The sequence below is a fragment of the Schistocerca gregaria genome, chromosome 2, assembly GCF_023897955.1.
Source record: "Schistocerca gregaria isolate iqSchGreg1 chromosome 2, iqSchGreg1.2, whole genome shotgun sequence".
NCBI classification, from domain to species: domain Eukaryota; kingdom Metazoa; phylum Arthropoda; class Insecta; order Orthoptera; family Acrididae; genus Schistocerca; species Schistocerca gregaria.
In genome coordinates this window covers 809,718,568-809,738,572 of record NC_064921.1, presented here as the reverse complement: position 1 = coordinate 809,738,572, position 20,005 = coordinate 809,718,568, and the positions used below count along the sequence as shown (strand labels likewise).

At 45.6% G+C, this 20,005-nt stretch overlaps 1 protein-coding gene across 1 annotated transcript in view; it reads left to right on the top strand.

Moving 5' to 3' along the window:
• LOC126335106 (sodium-coupled monocarboxylate transporter 1-like) overlaps positions 1-20,005 on the top strand; it is a 121,283-nt gene that overhangs the window by 20,878 nt on the left and 80,400 nt on the right. The window contains exons 2-4 of the mRNA XM_049998044.1: positions 2,952-3,125; positions 9,501-9,835; positions 16,091-16,250. Of these exons, the coding sequence (XP_049854001.1) occupies positions 3,066-3,125; positions 9,501-9,835; positions 16,091-16,250 (555 nt within the window). The 5' untranslated portion in view covers positions 2,952-3,065. The remainder of the gene's footprint in view (positions 1-2,951; positions 3,126-9,500; positions 9,836-16,090; positions 16,251-20,005) is intronic.

The window sequence follows — 20,005 nt, the reverse complement described above, 5'->3', positions numbered from 1 at the left end:
ACAGTGTGCCAGGGCAAAACCTCTGAAGAAATTCGGACCTTGATACTCTGTAGAAATATTACACAGCATGGACACTCCATCCTAATCCAATTACGACAGTCATAGCAGCCTGCAAGTGGGCAGTGCATAAGGCAGAGATCTGACAAGAATGCTGGATCGAACGCTGTCGCAGAGATCTCGCCTTGAATGGTCAAAGTGGAATCTGGATAGCCGTAAATCTATTTTGTCCAAACTGGTAAGTACTTTATGATGCTGCCACACAGACGCGTTGGGAACATCGGCTGTGGTGTTGCTGTGAAGTGTGACAGAATGTTGTTCAGCAGTTTGGTATAACAGGCCCATGTAGCTAGTAGAGTGGATGTCTCACTAAGGGAGTTAGTGAGAATAATGTGACCTACACACTGCACATGGCTTCCTGGCTAAGGATACGTCGAACCTGCTGAAGTTTTGAGAGCCTTACAAGCAGCTAAAGTATACACTCGTCAGCCTGAACATTATGGCCACCGACCTACTATCGATACAAGCCCGTCCAGGAGACAGCAGCGTCACGTGACGAGAAATGATTGCTAGTCAGACACAGGCACGGTGCAAGTAGTACTAGTGAGCGCGGTGTCCGTGTGTAGAATGGGGAAGGTCTGCAACCTATCTGAGTTTGCCAGAGATCGGATTGAGATACCTTGGAGGCTCAGCAAGAGCATTTCGGAAACTGCACGACTTGTCGTATGTTCGAGGACTACTGTGGTGAGTGTCTTCAACACGTGGCGAAACCAAGGCGATCTTGACGACGTAGCTTGGGCGGCCACCCGTCCTTGCAGATTTCGGACATCTAGGCGGGGAGAATGATAAAATAGGACAGTCAGCGAACTGTGGTGGAACTAAAATCGGACTCTAATACTGGACAGAGTACGAGTGTGTCTGAACACACAGTGAACCGAACACTCCCAACGATGGGCATCCGCAACAGGCGACCTATACAAGCGCCAATGTAATACCATGACATCGGCAACTCTGACTTCAATGCGGATGCGACCATCGGCACTGGACGTTGGTCCAGTGGCAGAGCGTTGCATGGTCTGCTGAATCCCGATAACTTCTTCATCGTACCGATGGGAGGGCGCCAATCCATTCTCTTCCAGGGGAGCAGCTCCTTGACACTTTGCTGCGGCACGGAGACAAGCTGGCGGCGGCTCCATTATGCTCTGGGGAATATTCACGTGCGTATCCCATGGGTCCAGTGGAGTTCATGCAGGACACCATGACTGCCAAGGATTATCGTACACTGATTGCAGGCCACGTACACCCCTTCGTGAAGATCATGTTTCCCGACGGCAGTGGCATTTTTCAACCAAATAATGCCCAATGCCGCAAGGCCAACAGTGTGATGGAGTGGTTCGAGGAACACAGTGCAAGTTCCAATTCATGTGCTGACCCCACGTCTCGCCAGATCTGAACCCAATCGAACACATCTGGGATGTGACTGAACGTGGGGTCAGAGCTCATCGCTCCGCAATTGACTGGACTTTTGACTGCAGATGTGGTGCAAACCCCTTCCAGTAACCTACCACGGCTTCATTGGTTGAATGCCACGCCTCATCGCCGCTGTTATCCGTGCCAAAGGTCGACACATCGGCTATTAGGAAAGTGGTCAGTGTACAAGAACTGCTCTCATCCTCCCATACACCTGGACCTCTCATGCGCCGACAGCCTCAAATCCAGGTCTGCTCTGTGGTGGACATGCGAGCAATAGAGAACTTTCAATCTCCTGTTCCCTTCGCAGAAACACTAATTGTGTGAGATTGTTCATCTAAATGCACATTTGTCGCGTCCTCATTGCTCCTCTTCATGCTAGTGAATCATGCCTCTGTGTCCATGGAATTTAGGCAAACTGAAATATTGGCCAAGCACGCCGATATGGACACCTTTCAAACTTTGACACAAGAGTGAGATGAACCATGACCTAACGCATAGCCAGACATTGGACTAATATGCTGGTCGGTCCAACTTATAAGAAAGAAGGCTTCAACCTCACTGTAAAACTATGGATGGCACTGAATGGGGGATCCCCATTTTATTCAGCTTTTCAAATTTTTATTTTGTACTTTGTGAACTATATGGAGGGTTTTGTGATACTTTGCGACTACATAAATAACAATGCGAAATATTGCCATACTGGCGGCTAGTGTACTGGGTAGGACAAAATAACAGCAACCTTCAGCCATTGTATGAAAGCACGATACAGGTGCAACAAAAAAGAGTCATCCACCTAAAACACAGTTGCGTGACCCTAATAGTATACAGAGTACGAGAAAAACAACGGAAAAATCCACCTAAAGTGCACAGAAGTCGTCGTCATATTATACAGTGTGAGTTAAAGTAATAGCAACATCGAAATAATGGACTACAGGAAAACATATAGGACAGATCACAATAACATGGTAATTCGAGGTGATACACGTTCGTCTGCACATTCCGTTGCCCTGCACTGTGACAGTGTTTCCAACGGTTCAAAATGCACAAGACGAGATTTTTCTAGATAAACTTTTGTCTGGAATCTGGATGAGGTACCGCATAACCATAAAAGGCCTCTCTTTTCCGACAGTTTTTTTGTAATGTTAAGATTTCAGTGATTTATTAATAGCAGCTACCAAATGGAGGTGAAAAAGCAGCTTCTTTATTCCAAGATACAGATTTTCAGATTTTATTTTTGTATTTTTTCGCCTCATGTCACGTCCGTGCGTCCGTGCGTGCGTGCGCGCGCGCGCGCGCGCGTGTGTGTGTGTGTGTGTGTGTGTGTGTGTGTGTGTGTGTGTGTGTGTGTGTGTGTGTGTGTGTGTGCCGCTGTATACGCCTGCGAGCGCGAGAGCAGGCAGCGGCGCGTAGCGTGGCAGTAGTGTTGGTTGCCTACCGACCAGGCGCTGAGCAGTGGTGCTTACGTGTGTGCCGTGTTGCAGGAAGCCGGAGAGCGTGGCCCCGCAGCTGAGCGCGCCGTCGCCCGCGCTCTTCACCTCGTGGCGCATCTCCTCATCTGACCGACAGCGGCGGAGAGACTGCCAGGGCCGCTAGGCATGCTGGGAGCCGAGCAGTCCACCATGTCCAGCTCTGAGGCGGGAGCTTCCGCCATGCACGTAATGTCGCACGCACTTCACTGCTCTGCATCTAGACCATAAGAACACTTGCCTGCGACGTGATTTCCGTGCTACTGTTACCTGTCTTCAACAATCTACTCTAAAAATGTTTTGCGTGTGTGGGCATAAACAGGTGGGGAATAAGTCTTAAAAAATAACTTTACTCTAAGATGAAAAGGAAAACAATTTTAAGCAAGTACGATGTGGAATCTGTTTTCAGATCCACCACGAAAATAAAAGAATGATTAAGATCCGCAAATGACAAATGACATCCTCTAGCTACACCAGTTGTCTATAAAATTCCGTGCAGTTGTGGAAACGTCTATATAGGCACAACAAAAAGAAACGTAGACACCCGTCTGGGTGAACATAAAAGGAACTGCCGCCTCGGAAAGAGTGATAAATCGGCTGTAGCGAAACATGTTTTTCGGGAAGGTGATAATGAAATAAGGTTTAGTGAGACGACCGTCATAGCAAAGACGTCGCATTATTATGCGCGAATGTACAGAGAGGCCATTGATATTGCCAAACACTGCAATAATTTTAATAGAAAAGATGAAGGCATTAAACTGGATAAGATATGGATGTCAACATTGCAGCAACAGCGTACAATCGATTAATTTCAATTGAGAAAGTTGGCAATATCAGAGATCATATCACAGCCTACGTCACGTGATTGACAGCGCCGCCCTCTGGATGGTTTATATATACGGCGCCCACTCTTGCTCTCGTTGCAGTTCGCCGATTGTCCTCGGAGGATGCCTTCCACAGTCAAAGGCGAAACGCCAGGGGGAGAGTTATGTATGGACCACGGTATCTCAGCCCGGAAGTGTTAAGTGATGACAACACCTGCTGTGAAAGCCTTCATTCTATGATCAAACAAAAACCAGAATAAAGACAGTCTGTTCGAAGAAGCACGCCCTTCATCAAATGTGGAATCAAAATCTGCTACTGGTTAACATTCAGCATTGTATTCCTCTGCTCCGTGCGTTGCAACATGTTTGGGTTCTCCTTGGCATACCGTCCAGAAGCTGTTCAAGGTGTTGCAGATCAAATCTACCCCATTCTCCTGAAATCATTCACTGTGTGAAGAACGCCCCTGCTATGATGTACAGCAACTTTCACCAGGTCGCAGGCATACTCAGTCTTATTCGCATCAATAGATGCCGTAGACCACACCATTTGGTTTACTGATGCCTCCTACACGCAGATATTTACAAAGTGGGCGTAGTAAATTCATCCTTATCATCTAAAGAAAAAGTCTAACCCAAAATGTTCGGTATCGGCTGGACAATAGGCCTGAGGATGTTGTCCCACTATTTAACAGCTCTTAAATAACCCTCGATGCATAATGGAGGCTTAGAAGCGAAATTGTTCGTTTGGAGACTGTTGCAAGTTGTCTAGTCGACAGAAATCTCCTAGTTGCCTCCAAAAAGGCAGCACGCAGTTCTGTTCCATTCTGCTGGGGGTACCTATGAGCCATAATTTGTAGGTTGCAGTCGTCAGCTGGTTTTTTTGACAACAAGTCAGCCTTCCAATGCCATGTGTCTCACAACGGTCGTCAAATAAACGAATGACGTCACTGTGGTGTCCACCCAATTACGAGGCAACATCACTTTCTGATCACAGTTCTTGCCATAAAGTAACAATACGCGCATGGTCTGACCTTTGAATGACATTTCAAGGTGTTTTGGCAGGCCGAACAGAACACAAACCGCAATGTCCCGTTCATGACTGAAGATAGTCTGCTGCACAGAATTACGTTGAGAATGTACGTTTACATTCATTGTCATTACCCAAGTGGTTGCATGTAGCAGTTTCATATAGTCAATAAAGTACTCAGGAAGAGATTTCTGATCAAAAGAATACGGACTATGCAAATTATGAGGCTGACTCGAAATATTTTTTAGTTCATTGTATTTCTCAGATGAGAAACAGAGGTACTTGCAGCGTCATACATGGGAATCATACCTATGCCTAAATTACACTTATGAACAACTGCAATACCTGTTTCAGTTGTATATTGAGAACTAAACTCCGTTTTGCGAAAACTATATCGCCTCTCTTCCAAATAACCCTATTTAAGTTCCCCGAGCGCCTCTGTTTCACTTTCAGATGGATCATAACGTCCTATTACGTTCCTAGCAGCGTATCCCTCATTTCATTATATGTGTGATGTCATGCCTACTTTATATGGGCTTCGAATGCTTGAACAGTGAGATGTAATTGGTAACATTAGTCTTTTGCATACTACTTCGCCGGCCGCGGTGGTCTCGCGGTTCTAGGCGCGCAGTCCGGAACCGTGCGACTGCTACGGTCGCAGGTTCGAATCCTGCCTCGGGCATGGATGTGTGTGTTGTCCTTAGGTTAGTTAGGTTTAAGTAGTTCTAAGTTCTAGGGGACTAATGACCACAGCAGTTGAGTCCCATAGCGCTCAGAGCCATTTGAACCATTTGAACCATACTACTTCCTTTAAAGATCTACAACATTTTTCCAGAACCCTTCCAACAATCTTACATCTCACATTCACCTTTCGTAAAACAAACTTTCAGTGATCATCCCATTTCAGATGGCTCCTTGGCATTATTCTTAAATACTTTCATTATGTGACATGCTCAAACTATTCACAACTAATCTTGTAAACAGATACTACTGTGCTAGCTTTCTTAGTAATGTAAACAGTATTTTAGTGTCTTGTACTTCTTTTTGCCTGAAAATGAGCGCCAAAGGATCAGAATACATCGCAATTAAATTAATGTAATAAAATTAGCAGTCCATAAAAATGACTTCTTGTGGTATTACGGAGGGGCTTTAGAAAGTAAGTTTCACATGCCATCCCTCTCTAAGAACATTGCGCAACAGCAGTGACGTATAGTCAGATGATAGTACACGTTCCCAGTTTCCTACAGACACAGTTCTGCTGCGGTATGGATAACAGAACAGGTAGATCGTAGTGTGGCCTGGCAACTGGAAACGTACTCCAGAGTTGAAATAAGCGGTATAGTACGATTCCCGTGGGCATAACGTTTAAACTGTACACAGATTCGCTGTGAAACTGTGGCGGCGAATGGAAAAAGTGAGCTGCGTGACCAGCAGTAGTGAAATGGTGCCAACAATGTCACCAAAGCCGAGAGTGATGGTCGCCGGGAAGCCCAGATCTTGCACATACGCGTTCTATCTTTTTGGCAAGCTAAATGAACATCTTGAGAGAGAGAGAGAGATATTCCAATGACGAGATATGTTAAAACAGCTGTTGTCTATGCTCATGATGACGAACAGAATTTTTATGGTCGAGATATTAAACGATTATAGAAAGTCCTGATCGCTGCTTGCGGAGACTTGGTGACAATGCTGAAAAGTAGTGTCACTATCTGTGTCATTTTGAAGAGTGTTGCAGCATTCAATAAAAGCTACTTGGCGTGCCATAGTTATGGATAATTCACTTTTTGTAGTGCCTTCTTAAAAGTGGGGTGTTTCAAAAAAGTGTCACCTATATCTTCAAGAGGAAATATTGGTCACAATTACGAGAAAAATCCATAAGGTGTTAAGTCCGGACACCAGTATCTGTTCAGAAATGAGACGTTTTACTTATGGCCGGTAGGGTGTGGTATTTACAGATGAGGCAGAATGCACATGATGTAGCATCGTAAATAACCACAATACGCACGTGTAGGCAAAAGTAAATCCTGCTGCAAATGTGGAGATACGATGAATTATTACCAGCATTACTAGAGAAGCCTTAACCTTGCAGAAAGACGATGACTGTGGTTTATTCACGACGGGGCACCATCCCGTTTCCTACGGATCCTGCTACAGCCCCTCACCACAACTTTCCAGTTCCAGGGACGATGGATAAATCAAGGAGGTCCGGTGGCCTGGCCTCCCATTTCACCGGCCTTGAATCAGTTGGATTTCTGGTTGTGTAGACATTTAAAGGCATTGCTGTATGCCAAACGCACCGTCAACGTGCAGACGTTACAGAAGCGTACGAACAATGCATGTGATGCAGTCCGCATGGACCAGGTATATTTGAAAGAGTGCGTGATTCAATGCGAAGAAGAGCTGAAGTGTGCGTCAGGATGGATGGTAACCACACACAGCAATGTGTAGACTGCCTGTTTCCACACAACAGATCGATGGGAATGAACTGGCAAACTGGCTCATATCCCAATGCGTATTGGTTTACAGACTCATCATCATAGGAACTTTTCTTCTAGACTTGACCAACACTATCTCTCTTAAGACAGTGTGACACTTTCTTAAAACGCCCTAAATAAGTTTCATATGTTTGTATTATAAACTGATTCTAAAATTCAAGTGAGTATTGTTTTTGTTGGTTTAACTTCTGTCAAAGCCATTACTGCTTAGTACAAAGTCTATTATTTTTTCAGACTCTGATCGGTCACGAAATTAAAACCACAGTGGAACTTCGGTGAAGCTTTGCGCAGATTTGTTGCAGAGTGTCTGTAGTCTGCCCATCTATCGCGTCACGCCACAGTTTACAGTTCTGGGCGCACAGTAAGCACGTAAAGATGCCTACAACAATAGTGTCTCCCACCAAGTACGAAGCGTGTGCTGAGGGGTTTCGCCTGGTTTCATGCAACCCACATAACGCTACTGTCATATGTCGCCTTCTTCACGAAAATTCTCAGCCGCACTTGCAGGTGCAAGAATGACACTCCTGCAGTGTTTTTGATGGTAAGTATTTGATCACCCACCATACGTCCTGGACTTGGCTCCCTCTGGTTTTTACCTGTTTGCGCTGGATATTAGAGTAGCATTTAGGCACATACAAAAGGCTGCAGACCAGTGTAGGGAAGCATTCTGTGATGGCCTCATGATAAATTTGCTAAAACCATACCTGTAAAGAAAAAATATGAGTATATAGAAAATTATATTTCAAGTAGAGTTTCTTAATCGTGAAACTCGATCGAAAATGAGGAATAAGGCAAAAAAATCCGCAATATTGTAAAAATATGAAAGTAGTAAATGATAATGTTGTAGGGCTTAAAAAGATCTATGAATTGATTTTTTAGAAGTGTCGACTAATTTGTTACGTTTCGAGATGGGCCGCAAAAACTGTTAAAAATCTAGTTAGCTTCACTTTCCCATACTTGCTATTTACTGTAAGTATAGGCCGCAGTAAGTCAAAAACGAACCTGTTTGAAAAATTAAAAAATTAATTATTTTTTGCGATACATAGTTTTTTTTAATTGCGCTGTCAATAACTGGCTAGATCTTCTCGACAAATGCCCCTACAGTGACTATTTTAAGCTTATTTTCTTTGTGCCATTTGCCCTCCTTCTTCCGCCCACTGCAGGTGGCGTACTGTGCGCTTGTACGCTTCACTCTATTACTAAATTAAGATCAGTTAAACATCGTAGTACTTTTTGCTTGAAAATATAAAGCATTCAGTATTAACCGCTTTCAAACACATCACTGTAAAATGTTGACTGTATTCATTAGATATTTTGAAAAAAAAGTTATCTTGGCTCCTGAAGGTCATAGAATTTTTTTTAATCCGTGAAAGAATGTCAGCTATTTCCTTATTTCTTTAAAAGTAATTTCCATAAAAACAAAAGCGCATTTTTTCGAAGACTTTTTTGATCCTTACAAATAATGAAATGGTAAAAATTATTTACTAGTGCGATACCATAACTCTTTGCGAAGAAAAAAGACTAAAACCACTACTGTAAGCCAATCTGCTGAGATCTTTTAGTTTTCCAAACAGCTTCCTCTCTTGACTTACCACGGGCTATACTTAAAGTAAACAGCAAGTATGGCAACGTGAACGTTAACAAGACTTTTAAGGTGAACGTTAACGAGATTTTTAACTGTTTTTTCGGTATACGCCGAAACGTCACAAATCAATCGTTACTTTCAATAAGTCAGTCGATAGATCTTTTTAAACCCTTCAGTATTCTCATTTAACGTTTTTCGATTGTAGCTATAGATGATTACGTATCTGAGAAAAACAGTTTTCTACAACTTTGGTGAATTTTTTGGCCATGTTGGCCATCTTGCATCGAGTTTCATGAAACAGGAACTCTATTTAAAATTTAATTTCCTATACGCCCATATTTATTTTTATTTACTGTTCAGGTAATAAGTTTTGCAATCACTTCTCCGTAATGCTTGGACTAAGAGGCAGCTGCTTTGTATGAGGATGGTGTTGAAAAGTTAGTACAAAGCTACGATAAATGTCTGAGCGATGACTATGTAGAGAGGTAGGTGGGAGGTGTAGCTAAGTATTGTAAACAAAATATTTTTGATTTTGACTGTGGTTTCCAATACGTGATCGATCGGAAGTTGAAGCCTTATTGCGCAGAGCCTTCTGGGAGCGCACAGCCGGCTTACGCTCCGTCGTGTCCCCAGGTGCCGGCCGGCCACGAAGGCCTGGGAGACTGGCCGGGCCCCGGGGGCGGCAGCTGCGGGGGCGACGAGGGCGACGCGCTCTTCTCGTGGCAGGACTACAGCGTGCTGGCCACCGTGCTGCTCGTGTCCTGCGCCGTCGGCATCTTCTACGGCGTGCGCGAGTGGATGCGCAGCCGCCGCCAGCAGGCGGAGGCGGATGCGGGGGCGAGCGCTGGCGAGAAGGGGGCGGCGGGGGCGGAGGCGGGCGCGGGCGACGCGGGGCAGGCGGCCGCCGACTTCCTGCTGGGCGGCTCCTCCATGCCGCCGCTGCCCATGGCCATCTCGCTCGCCGCCAGGTTCGTGTGCAACACGACAACTTCTCTGTCCGACAACACGAGACCTCAGTTAAACACCATTCACCTCATCACACATTTACTCTGTCCAGTCACATTACACCTGTCAGAACCCTTCGCAACCACCTTTTGCACTGCGGACCGCTTTTAAATGTTCAGGTAGACAGTCAGTGAGGTTCTGGAAGGTACGTACAGCGATGTGGAAACTTTCTGACTCCAGCACCTTGGCCAGCTGCGCTGGATTTATCGGTTGAGGGCTCATGGCACGAACAGTTTGATCGAGGCGGTCCCTTAGATTTTCGATTAGGTTTAAATCTAAATCTGAAGATGTTACTGGTCAGGAGAGTACGGTAAAGTCCGCAGCTCGTGGTCGTGTGGTATCGTTCTCGCTTCCCACGCCCGGGTTCCCGGGTTCGATTCCCGGCGGGGTCAGGGATTTTCTCTGCCTCGTGATGGCTGGGTGTTGTCTGATGTCCTTAGGTTAGTTAGGTTTAAGTAGTTCTAAGTTCTAGGGGACTGATGCCATAGATGTTAAGTCCCATAGTGCTCAGAGCCATTTGAACCATTTAGTACGGTAAACTCATCCTGGTGCTCTTCAAACAACGCACCTACTCTGCAAGCTGTGTGACACATTGCGTTGTCGTACTGGTAAATGCCGTCATGCCAGGGAGAAACAGACTACATGTAGGTGTGGACATGGTCCCCAAGGACAGATGCTTGCTTCTGTTGATCCTTTGTGCCTTTCAGAATGACGACACCTGCCTGGGAATACCACGAAACATTCCCACCTCCCTCCTCCGGCTTGGGTGTTTGTATTCTTACCAGAGCGTCTCCGGAGTCTTCTGACTGAGTAATTTCAAAAGCGCAACAATTTTGTATAGTTGAAAAATAAGTGTTGCTGACAAATGTTTTCGAAAATAAAAGCCTTCATTATCTTATTTTCGTCACAAATGATTCCACATCTATACACGTCAAACAAAATCTGAATATGATAATTAACAACAAATTAAACTTTCGTATGTTAACTAGCTACATTAACGGCCAAGACAAGGCACCACGGTCTTCTCAAGTAGCGTATATGCACAGTTAATACAACAAACCGTAATTCGTAAGAAAACAAAAACATATATATCTTAGTATTACATTATTGACGAACATCCAGACGATAGTCAAAGTCGTTCCATGCTTTTGAGAGCACGTCTGGAGTCAGTGCCTTTGCCATGCGGTGCCCCAGCTAAGCCAAAGTTGTTGCAGGGTGGAGCCAGGTAGACGGTTTCGTCCACTCACAGTGACATTGGACACCACTGGTTAAAAGCGGAAACCATACATCCCTTACGGCCTGTCAGTAAATGAGGCATAGAGAAAGTGCAGTGCAGTACTCTCGGTGAAAATCAGCCGCACAGTTCTAACTGAATTGCATCTATTGAAACGTAGAATGCAGGACGCCTGTTGTTGCTGTTTTATCGTCGTTCTGACGCTTCGCAAGTTGGGTAATAAACGAGCGAGATAGGGAGTGCGATGTGCTATATAGAACGTAACCTGCAATCACATGAACCGGGAGCTTAATAAAGGGTGTTGGTTTAGATACGCAAGTCAATATTCATGCCAAGTGACTCTTCGTTCATATAGAAGACATACCCTTGTGAAACTGAATGGATCTTTACGAACCACTGTGTATTTTTGCAGGGCAATGACACGCTTTATCGTCAGAACCACCGCACGGAGAGCCTAAAATTTCGTTCGACTGACTCTCGCACTGGTGGCAGATAGGATCAACCACCCAAGTCACTTTCAGAATCAACATTCACATAATTGCATCCGCATCCAAAGTAATACTGTGACGTCTGACGTAACATTAAGGAAACTTTCATGTGCAAGGACGTACTACACACTCCATTCAGGTAACATATTCAAGCAGTGCTCTGAAAACCATTACAATTTAAATCACTGGTTCTATAAAATAAAACTGGCAACAAAAAAGAAGAATCCATATACTCACGCATTTGTGTGAGTACAGTTACTCATCATTCATAGTCACACAAAACACCAACACACACAAGGTATCAAACTTCAAAATTTCAATAAATTTCCTTAAAGAATGGTGGTTGGCAGAAATGGTGTATTGCTACTGTTTCATTTATTATCGAAATAGCTATTAAGTACAACGCAATAAATAATAGTTTTAGAGACATCATAAATTTTACAATGGATTTTACACTCAAAGGCGAAAAACAAGATGCACCGCGAAGGAATTATCCGAATAGAATGGAAATCAGTGGATTGCCGTACATATGCAGGCAAACAAAAGATTACAATTTCAGAAAAGTTAGATGATTTGTTCAAGAGAAACAGCTTCCTAAACCGAGAAAGTCACCCACGCAGAATGGCCGCGCGGTTAGAGGCGCAATGTCACTAATAGAGCGGCCCCTCCCGCCGGAGGTTCGAATCCTCCCTCGGGCATGAGTGTTGTCCTTATCGTTAAATTAGTTTAAGTAGTGTGTAAGTCTAGGGACCGATGACCTCAGCAGTTTGGTCCCTTAGGAATCCACACACATTTGAACATTTTTTGAGCAAGTCTACCTCTGGCCCTTATGCAAGCAATTATTCGATTTGACATTGATTGATAGAGTTGTTGGATGTCCTCCAGAGAGGAATCCTGCCAAATTCTGTCCAATTGGCGCGTTAGATAGTCAAAACACCTAGATGGTAGGAGGCTCTGCCCATAATGCTCCAAACGTTCTCAAATCAGGAGAGATCCGGCGACCTTGCTGGCCAAGGTGGGTTTGGCAAGCAGGAAGACAAGCAGTAGAAGTTCATGCTGTGTGCGGGCGAGCATTATCTTGCTGAAATGTAAGCCCAACATGACATCCTATGAAGTGCATCAAAGTAGAATATTGTAGACGTACCGCCGTGCTGTAAGGGTGCCGCAGACAACCAAAGGATAGAAATTATAGCCCAGATCATCACTCCTGGTTGTCGGGCCGTATGGCGGCGACAATCAGATTAGTATCCCGGCGGTGTCTGGAACGTCTGCATACGCGTCTTCGTTCGTGATCGGGACTCAGTTCAAAGCGGTATTCATTACTGAAGACAGTTCTACTCCTGACAATGAAATTTCAGGCCAAAGACGTGTCTGGAGATGCCCTGGACAGCGGTGGAATACCAACCTGACTGTATCCCCCCATACGACCCAACAACAAGGAGTGATGTTCTGGGGTGCCATTTCTTTCCACAGAAGGACCCTTTTGGTTGTGATTCACCGTACTCTTACAGCCCAACGGTACGGCGACGATGTTCTCCTCCCCGATCTGTTTCCCTTCATGGCAAGCTGTCCTGGGCTCACCTTTCAGCAAGATAACGACCCCCTGCTCACGGCGAGCGTTTCTACTGCTTGTCTTCGCGCTTGAAAAACCCTACCTTGGTCACCAAGGTCTCCGGATCTCTCCCAAATTGAGGACATTTGGAGTGTTATGGTCATGGTCCTCCAACCAACTCTGGATTTTGAAAATGTAATGCGCCAATTGGACAGAACGACGTTCTCCTCACCGATCTGTTGCCCTTCGTGACAAGCCGTCCTGGGCTCACATTTCAGCAAGGTAACAGCCACCCACTCACGGCGAGCGTTTACGCTGCTTGTCTTCGTGCTTGAAAAACCCTAATGTTGTGTATATACACTCCTGGAAATGGAAAAAAGAACACATTGACAGGTGTGTCAGACCCACCATACTTGCTCCGGACACTGCGAGAGGGCTGTACAAGCAATGATCACACGCACGGCACAGCGGACACACCAGGAACCGCGGAGTTGGCCGTCGAATGGCGCTAGCTGCGCAGCATTTGTGCACCGCCGCCGTCAGTGTCAGCCAGTTTGCCGTGGCATACGGAGCTCCATCGCAGTCTTTAACACTGGTAGCATGCCGCGACAGCGTGGACGTGAACCGTATGTGCAGTCGACGGACTTCGAGCGAGGACGTATAGTGGGCATGCGGGAGGCCGGGTGGACGTACCGCCGAATTGCTCAACATGTGGGGCGTGAGGTCTTCACAGTACATCGATGTTGTCGCCAGTGGTCGGCGGAAGGTGCACGTGCCCGTCGACCTGGGACCGGACCGCAGCGACGCACGGATGCACGCCAAGACCGTAGGATCCTACGCAATGTCGTAGGGGACCGCACCGCCTCTTCCCAGCAAATTAGGGACACTGTTGCTCCTGGGGTATCGGCGAGGACCATTCGCAACCGTCTCCATGAAGCTGGGCTACGGTCCCGCACACCGTTAGGCCGTCTTCCGCTCACGCCCCAACATCGTGCAGCCCGCCTCCAGTGGTGTCGCGACAGGCGTGAATGGATTGACGAATGGAGAAGTGTCGTCTTCAGCGATGAGAGTCGCTTCTGCCTTGGTGCCAATGATGGTCGTATGCGTGTTTGGCGCCGTGCAGGTGAGCGCCACAATCAGGACTGCATACGACCGAGGCACACAGGGCCAACACCCGGCATCATGGTGTGGGGTGCGATCTCCTACACTGGCCGTACACCTCTGGTGATCGTCGAGGGGACACTGAATAGTGCACGGTACATCCCAACCGTCATCGAACCCATCGTTCTACCATTCCTAGACCGGCAAGGGAACTTGCTGTTCCAACAGGACAATGCACGTCCGCATGTATCCCGTGCCACCCAACGTGCTCTAGAAGGTGTAAGTCAACTACCCTGGCCAGCAAGATCTCCGGATCTGTCCCCCATTGAGCATGTTTGGGACTGGATGAAGCGTCGTCTCACGCGGTCTGCACGTCCAGCACGAACGCTGGTCCAACTGAGGCGCCAGGTGGAAATGGCATGGCAAGCCGTTCCACAGGACTACATCCAGCATCTCTACGATCGTCTCCATGGGAGAATAGCAGCCTGCATTGCTGCGAAAGGTGGATATACACTGTACTAGTGCCGACATTGTGCATGCCCTGTTGCCTGTGTCTATGTGCCTGTGGTTCTGTCAGTGTGATCATGTGATGTATCTGACCCCAGGAATGTGTCAATAAAGTTTCCCCTTCCTGGGACAATGAATTCACGGTGTTCTTATTTCAATTTCCAGGAGTGTAGTTCTGCGTAGTCAGAACGTACACAACTTTCCCACTAGAGCGCGCCCCGCTAAACACAACAGCGCAGGCACAGCGCTTGTCCATCTCTGCACTACAAGATGGCGCTGCCTTAGAGACGGACCAAATTCTGCTTCCGCCAATCCGCGTATTAATATGTAACACAGCCAATGAGGTTGCTGCTAAAGTAGAACCTTTTCTCCTCGCGGATCACACTCGCGCAGTGATACCTGAACGTGCGAGGTATTATAACGAGTGTACAGACCTCTGATTAGTCAGTCTGTATTTAGTCTGGACCAGTCTACATTAGTCTGTACCAGTCTCTAGTCAAGTTTCAGTCTGCGCCTAATAAGATTACCATATTCCTGTACATAGCCATGAAGAGAAATGAATAGACACTTTGTCAAGTATCAGAAATATGTGAGAATAAGATTAACGTTCCAAGACCAAAGGAACTTCAGATTGTCGATAGTAAATAGTATCCAGAATCAAGTTATGCAAGGTTTATGGTTGTTACTATTTTAGTAAATGTGTGTGAAAATTAATGAAGTTCTGTTCAAAGCTGGTCACCATCGATCTGCTACTCTAAGTGTGCAAGTGGCATTTCTATCATCTGACCTAATGGCAGAAGATAAACATGCCACGATAAGACCACGAGACATATTGCTGACACTCGCCTGCTCCGTTAGAGCGACAAGTCAAATAATCTGATGGCGTGTGTACCGAAGGTCTACAGTACGCACACCACACATACCTTGGTCACCAAGGTCGTCGGATCTCTCCCAGATTGAGGACATTTGGAGTGTTATGGTCATGGTCCTCCAACCAACTCTGGATCTTGAGAATGTAACTCGCCAGTTGGACGGAATTTGGCATGACATCCTTCTCGAGGATAGCCAACAACTCCAGTAACCAATGCCAAACCGAATAAGACCCAGACGTGGACCAATGCTCAATATGTGAACCTCTTTCTGTTGAATAAATCATCCAGTTTTTTGAAATTGCAATCGTCTGTTTGAACATGTGCAGCATACCTACATATTTCCATCTCATTCGGATAATTACTTCGTGGTGCGCCATTTTTTCTCTTATAGTTTATTTGTATAAGTGTAAACGTAAGCCGTGCGGTGTGTGAGCGTTTGTCGTGTGGCCGGCTGGCCGCCGCAGCTTCGTGACAGCGGTGGAGCTGCTGGGCAACACCTCCGAGATGTACCTGCACGGCACGCAGTTCTGGATGTCGTGCCTCGCCTTCCTCATCGTCGTGCCGCTCACCTCGCAGCTCTACCTGCCCGTCTACCGCGCAGTCGAGGTCACCTCCGCCTACGAGGTTCGTACTTTGCATCTCCAGCTACCTGTATCTACACTGACCTAACCAGTTAGCGTGATGGTACCTAGAATCTCAGAAAAAGCCTTAGATCAGTCTGCATGTGTACCACACCAAACACGCGGCTGAGGGTATGTAAAAGCTATCACAACACTGCGGAAAAAAAATCTGTCACTATATGAATTTCGTGATCTCAAGAGGCAATAACTGTAAGAGGTCTTACGATAAGATTTTGCTACGATACTCTTTTGATTGCCAAACTAGTTTCATTCAGCATCTTACTATGACCTGTATGCGAAATGCCGATGGCGAACACGCGCTGTGTTGATGACCGGTGTCTGTAATGTTCACGTACCTCATCTGGTGCGTCTCGCTCAGCCACGCACTCTTCTTCCGCCTACAGCGTGTTGTTGTTGTTGTCTTCATTCCGAAGGTTGGTTTCATGCACCTCTCCATGCAACTGTATCCTGTGCTAGCCTCTTCATCTCCGAATAACTACTGCAACCTTCTTCCTCCTGAATGTGGTTACTGTATTCATCTCTTGGTCTCCGTCTACGATTTTTATCTCCCACACTTCTCTTCTCTTAGTAATCCCTTGATATCTCAGAATGTGTCTTATCAACCGACCCTTCTTTTAGTCAAGTTGGCTCCCCAATTTTACTCAACGCCTGCTCATTAGTTACATGATCGACCCATCTAATCTTCAACATTTTTCTGCAGCACCACATTTCGAAAGCTTCTATTGTCGAAACTGCTTATCGTCCATTTTTCACTTTCATACGTGGCTACACTCAGTACAAATATATTCAAAAAGGACTCCCTAATACGTAAATCTCTATTCGAATTAACAGATTTCTCTTCTTCACGAACACTTTTCTTGCCATTGCCGGTTTACATTTTATATCCTCTGTAATACGGCCACCATGAGATATTTTGTTGCCAAAATAGCAAAACTCTTCTGCTGCTTAAAATGTTTCGTTTCCTAATTTAATTCCCTTAGCATGACCAGATTTAATTTGACTACATTCCGTTATCCTTATTTTGATTTTGTTGATATTCACCTCATACGGATGAATTCTTCTCGGTTTATCAGCCGATTGGTGGCGTCGTCTTGTCGCAACGTTTTAATGAGTTTCGTACCCATCATCTTCTGGCGAAGATGACGGGTACGAAACTCATTGAAACGTACCCATCATCTTCGCCGGAAGATGATGGGTACGGAACTCATTTAAACGTTGCGACAAGACGACGCCACCACTCGACTGATTACCCGAGAAGAATTCATCAGTGGAATACGCCGAGAAAGACTGAAATCACACATAGTCACCTCATATCTTCCGTTCAAAACACTGTCCATTTCGTTCAACTGCTGATCCAAGTCCTTTGCTGTCTCTGACAGATTTACAGTGTCATCTGCAAATATGAAAGTTTTTATTAGTTCTCCATGGACTTCAATTCTCATTCCAAATTTTTCTTTGGTTGCCTTTACTATTTGTTTTATGTACAGATTGAATAACACCGGGGACAAGCTGCAGTGCTGCTTCACTTCCTTCAGCATAATTTCCTATAATTACTTAACGTCTACAAGTCTGGCGGAAGCCCTTACTACAGAATAAATCACATGAACCGCTAGTAAACTCCCACATATATTAAGACCCAAAACATACACAGAAAGGAGGCCTGGAAAATTCACACTCTAGTGTCATTTGTTAGTTGGCCTTAATGATCGCCGTTTTCTAATAACAACTGATAGCAAGTAGTCATCTCTCCTGATGTATGCAGTTCACAGTACATATGATTATTTTTCGTCGAGCTGGACACCGTTCACAGTAGTTTTGTTCACGAGAACGCACGTGTCCGGCGCGACGGGGATGAATGTAGGCTCCACGACCGATAATGAAGCAAACGTACAGCCAACCGCGAAATGTCATCATTTAGCTCTTCTCTCCCACGGATGACACAATCTCGACGACATGGCACACGTACTCGAAAGTCAATAATATTTCTCATTAATAAAAAAACAGAGCGAGGCTTGTGTAATATTCTACATAATTTATTATTTAACTAAGCGCTTTTCATCTGTCACGCTATCGTAGGTTGTATCGTTGTAAATTTTGTGAGAACAAAAATTTTAAACTAGGTGCATCTAAAGAGTCTGTCAATTGGCTGTCAGAGATAACGGTTATTAACTTTAAATGTAAGAGTGAAGTGAGAAGAATTACTTCCATAATACACAATTTGATACTGAAAGATCAAAGACACTTCCCTTACTCATAATTTCTAAGCGCGGATACTGCAAATAAACCCATATAGACTAATTTCAAAATTATGCTTTCTAGTTATATGGCCCATATTTGACTTTATTGGAGTTACTGTGATTTCACTAACCCTGTAATTTTACTTTCCAGGCTTAACACTGGTTTATTTACCAATTTAGTTTCATCAATTGCCTCACCTGTAATATCCTTTCTTAACTGACTGTTATCTTTTGTAATATCCTCAAAACACGTCACTGAAGTTTACTCTGTTTTGCTCAATGTATTTTTATTCTCTGAACAAATATTGCAGTTTGTTGCATACACTGTCTGACGAAAGAAGGCAAGCAAGCATAAGTAGAGTTGGAGGCTAAATGAAATTTCACTCCGAGCCGGATTAGCCGAGCGGTCTGAGGCGCTGCAGTCATGGACTGTGAGGATGGTCCCGGCGGAGGTTCCAGTCCTCCTTCGGGCATGGGTGTGTGTGTTTGTCCTTAGGATAATTTAGATTAAGTAGTGTGTAAGCTTAGGTACTGATGACCTTAGCAGCTAAGTCCCATAAGATTTCACACACATTTGAACATTTTTTTTTTTTTTGAAATTTCACGGTTTTACACGGAATGTGATCTTCTTTCATTGATTAGGGAATCGAGTCAAATTACGTAGTAATTGGCTGTGTGACCGCACTGATCACTAGACGTTGCACGCTCTCTGGCCGGTTCGAAAGAGTGCCGAAAAGCCATTCTAACTTCTCCTGAAGCTCGCAACTATTGTAACTGGTGCTCCTCGATACGCTGGCTATTTGCACTGACGTCCGAGCTGGTCCCACACGTGTTCTGTAAGGGACAGATCAGGGAATCTTGCTGGCTATGGAGTACCTCTACAATAAGTAGACAGTTCATAGAGATACAAACCATGTGCGAGCATTGTCCTGTTGAAAAATGGCACCACGATAATGTCGTATGAAAGGATGGGCTTGACGCCGAAGTTCTCTCAGTCACTACCAGCCGTGACCTGACCTCATACCCAATGGGCCCCTACACCATGACGCCATAAGTAACAACGCTCTGCCTCTACAAAACACTGGAAGAATGAACATGTCTCCAGGGCCGCCGTCAAACTCGCCGACGCTGATCATCCAGGATAGTGTAGAACCGCGACTCAACGGTAAATACAGTGGACGTCACTCATCAGGAATCCATGCTTCCCGCTCACGACATCACTCCAAATTCAGCCGTGTGTGTCGTTGAGTTAATGGCAGCCGTCCCATGGGACGGTAATTCCCTGGTCCGGCTGCTACTCGCCTCCGACTAGAGGTGCGGGGTGACACAGAACGTCGCTGAGTGCCCATTATGAGTTCTCAGACGGCAGGCGCAGATGAGAAGACGTGATGTGCTAGGTGCTCTGTACAGCGATCGTCCCTTGTGTGTTGCTCAGACGTGGTCGACCAGAACCTTGGCGACGAGTACGCCTGCCCTAACGCTCCCAGGCAGTCCAGAATTG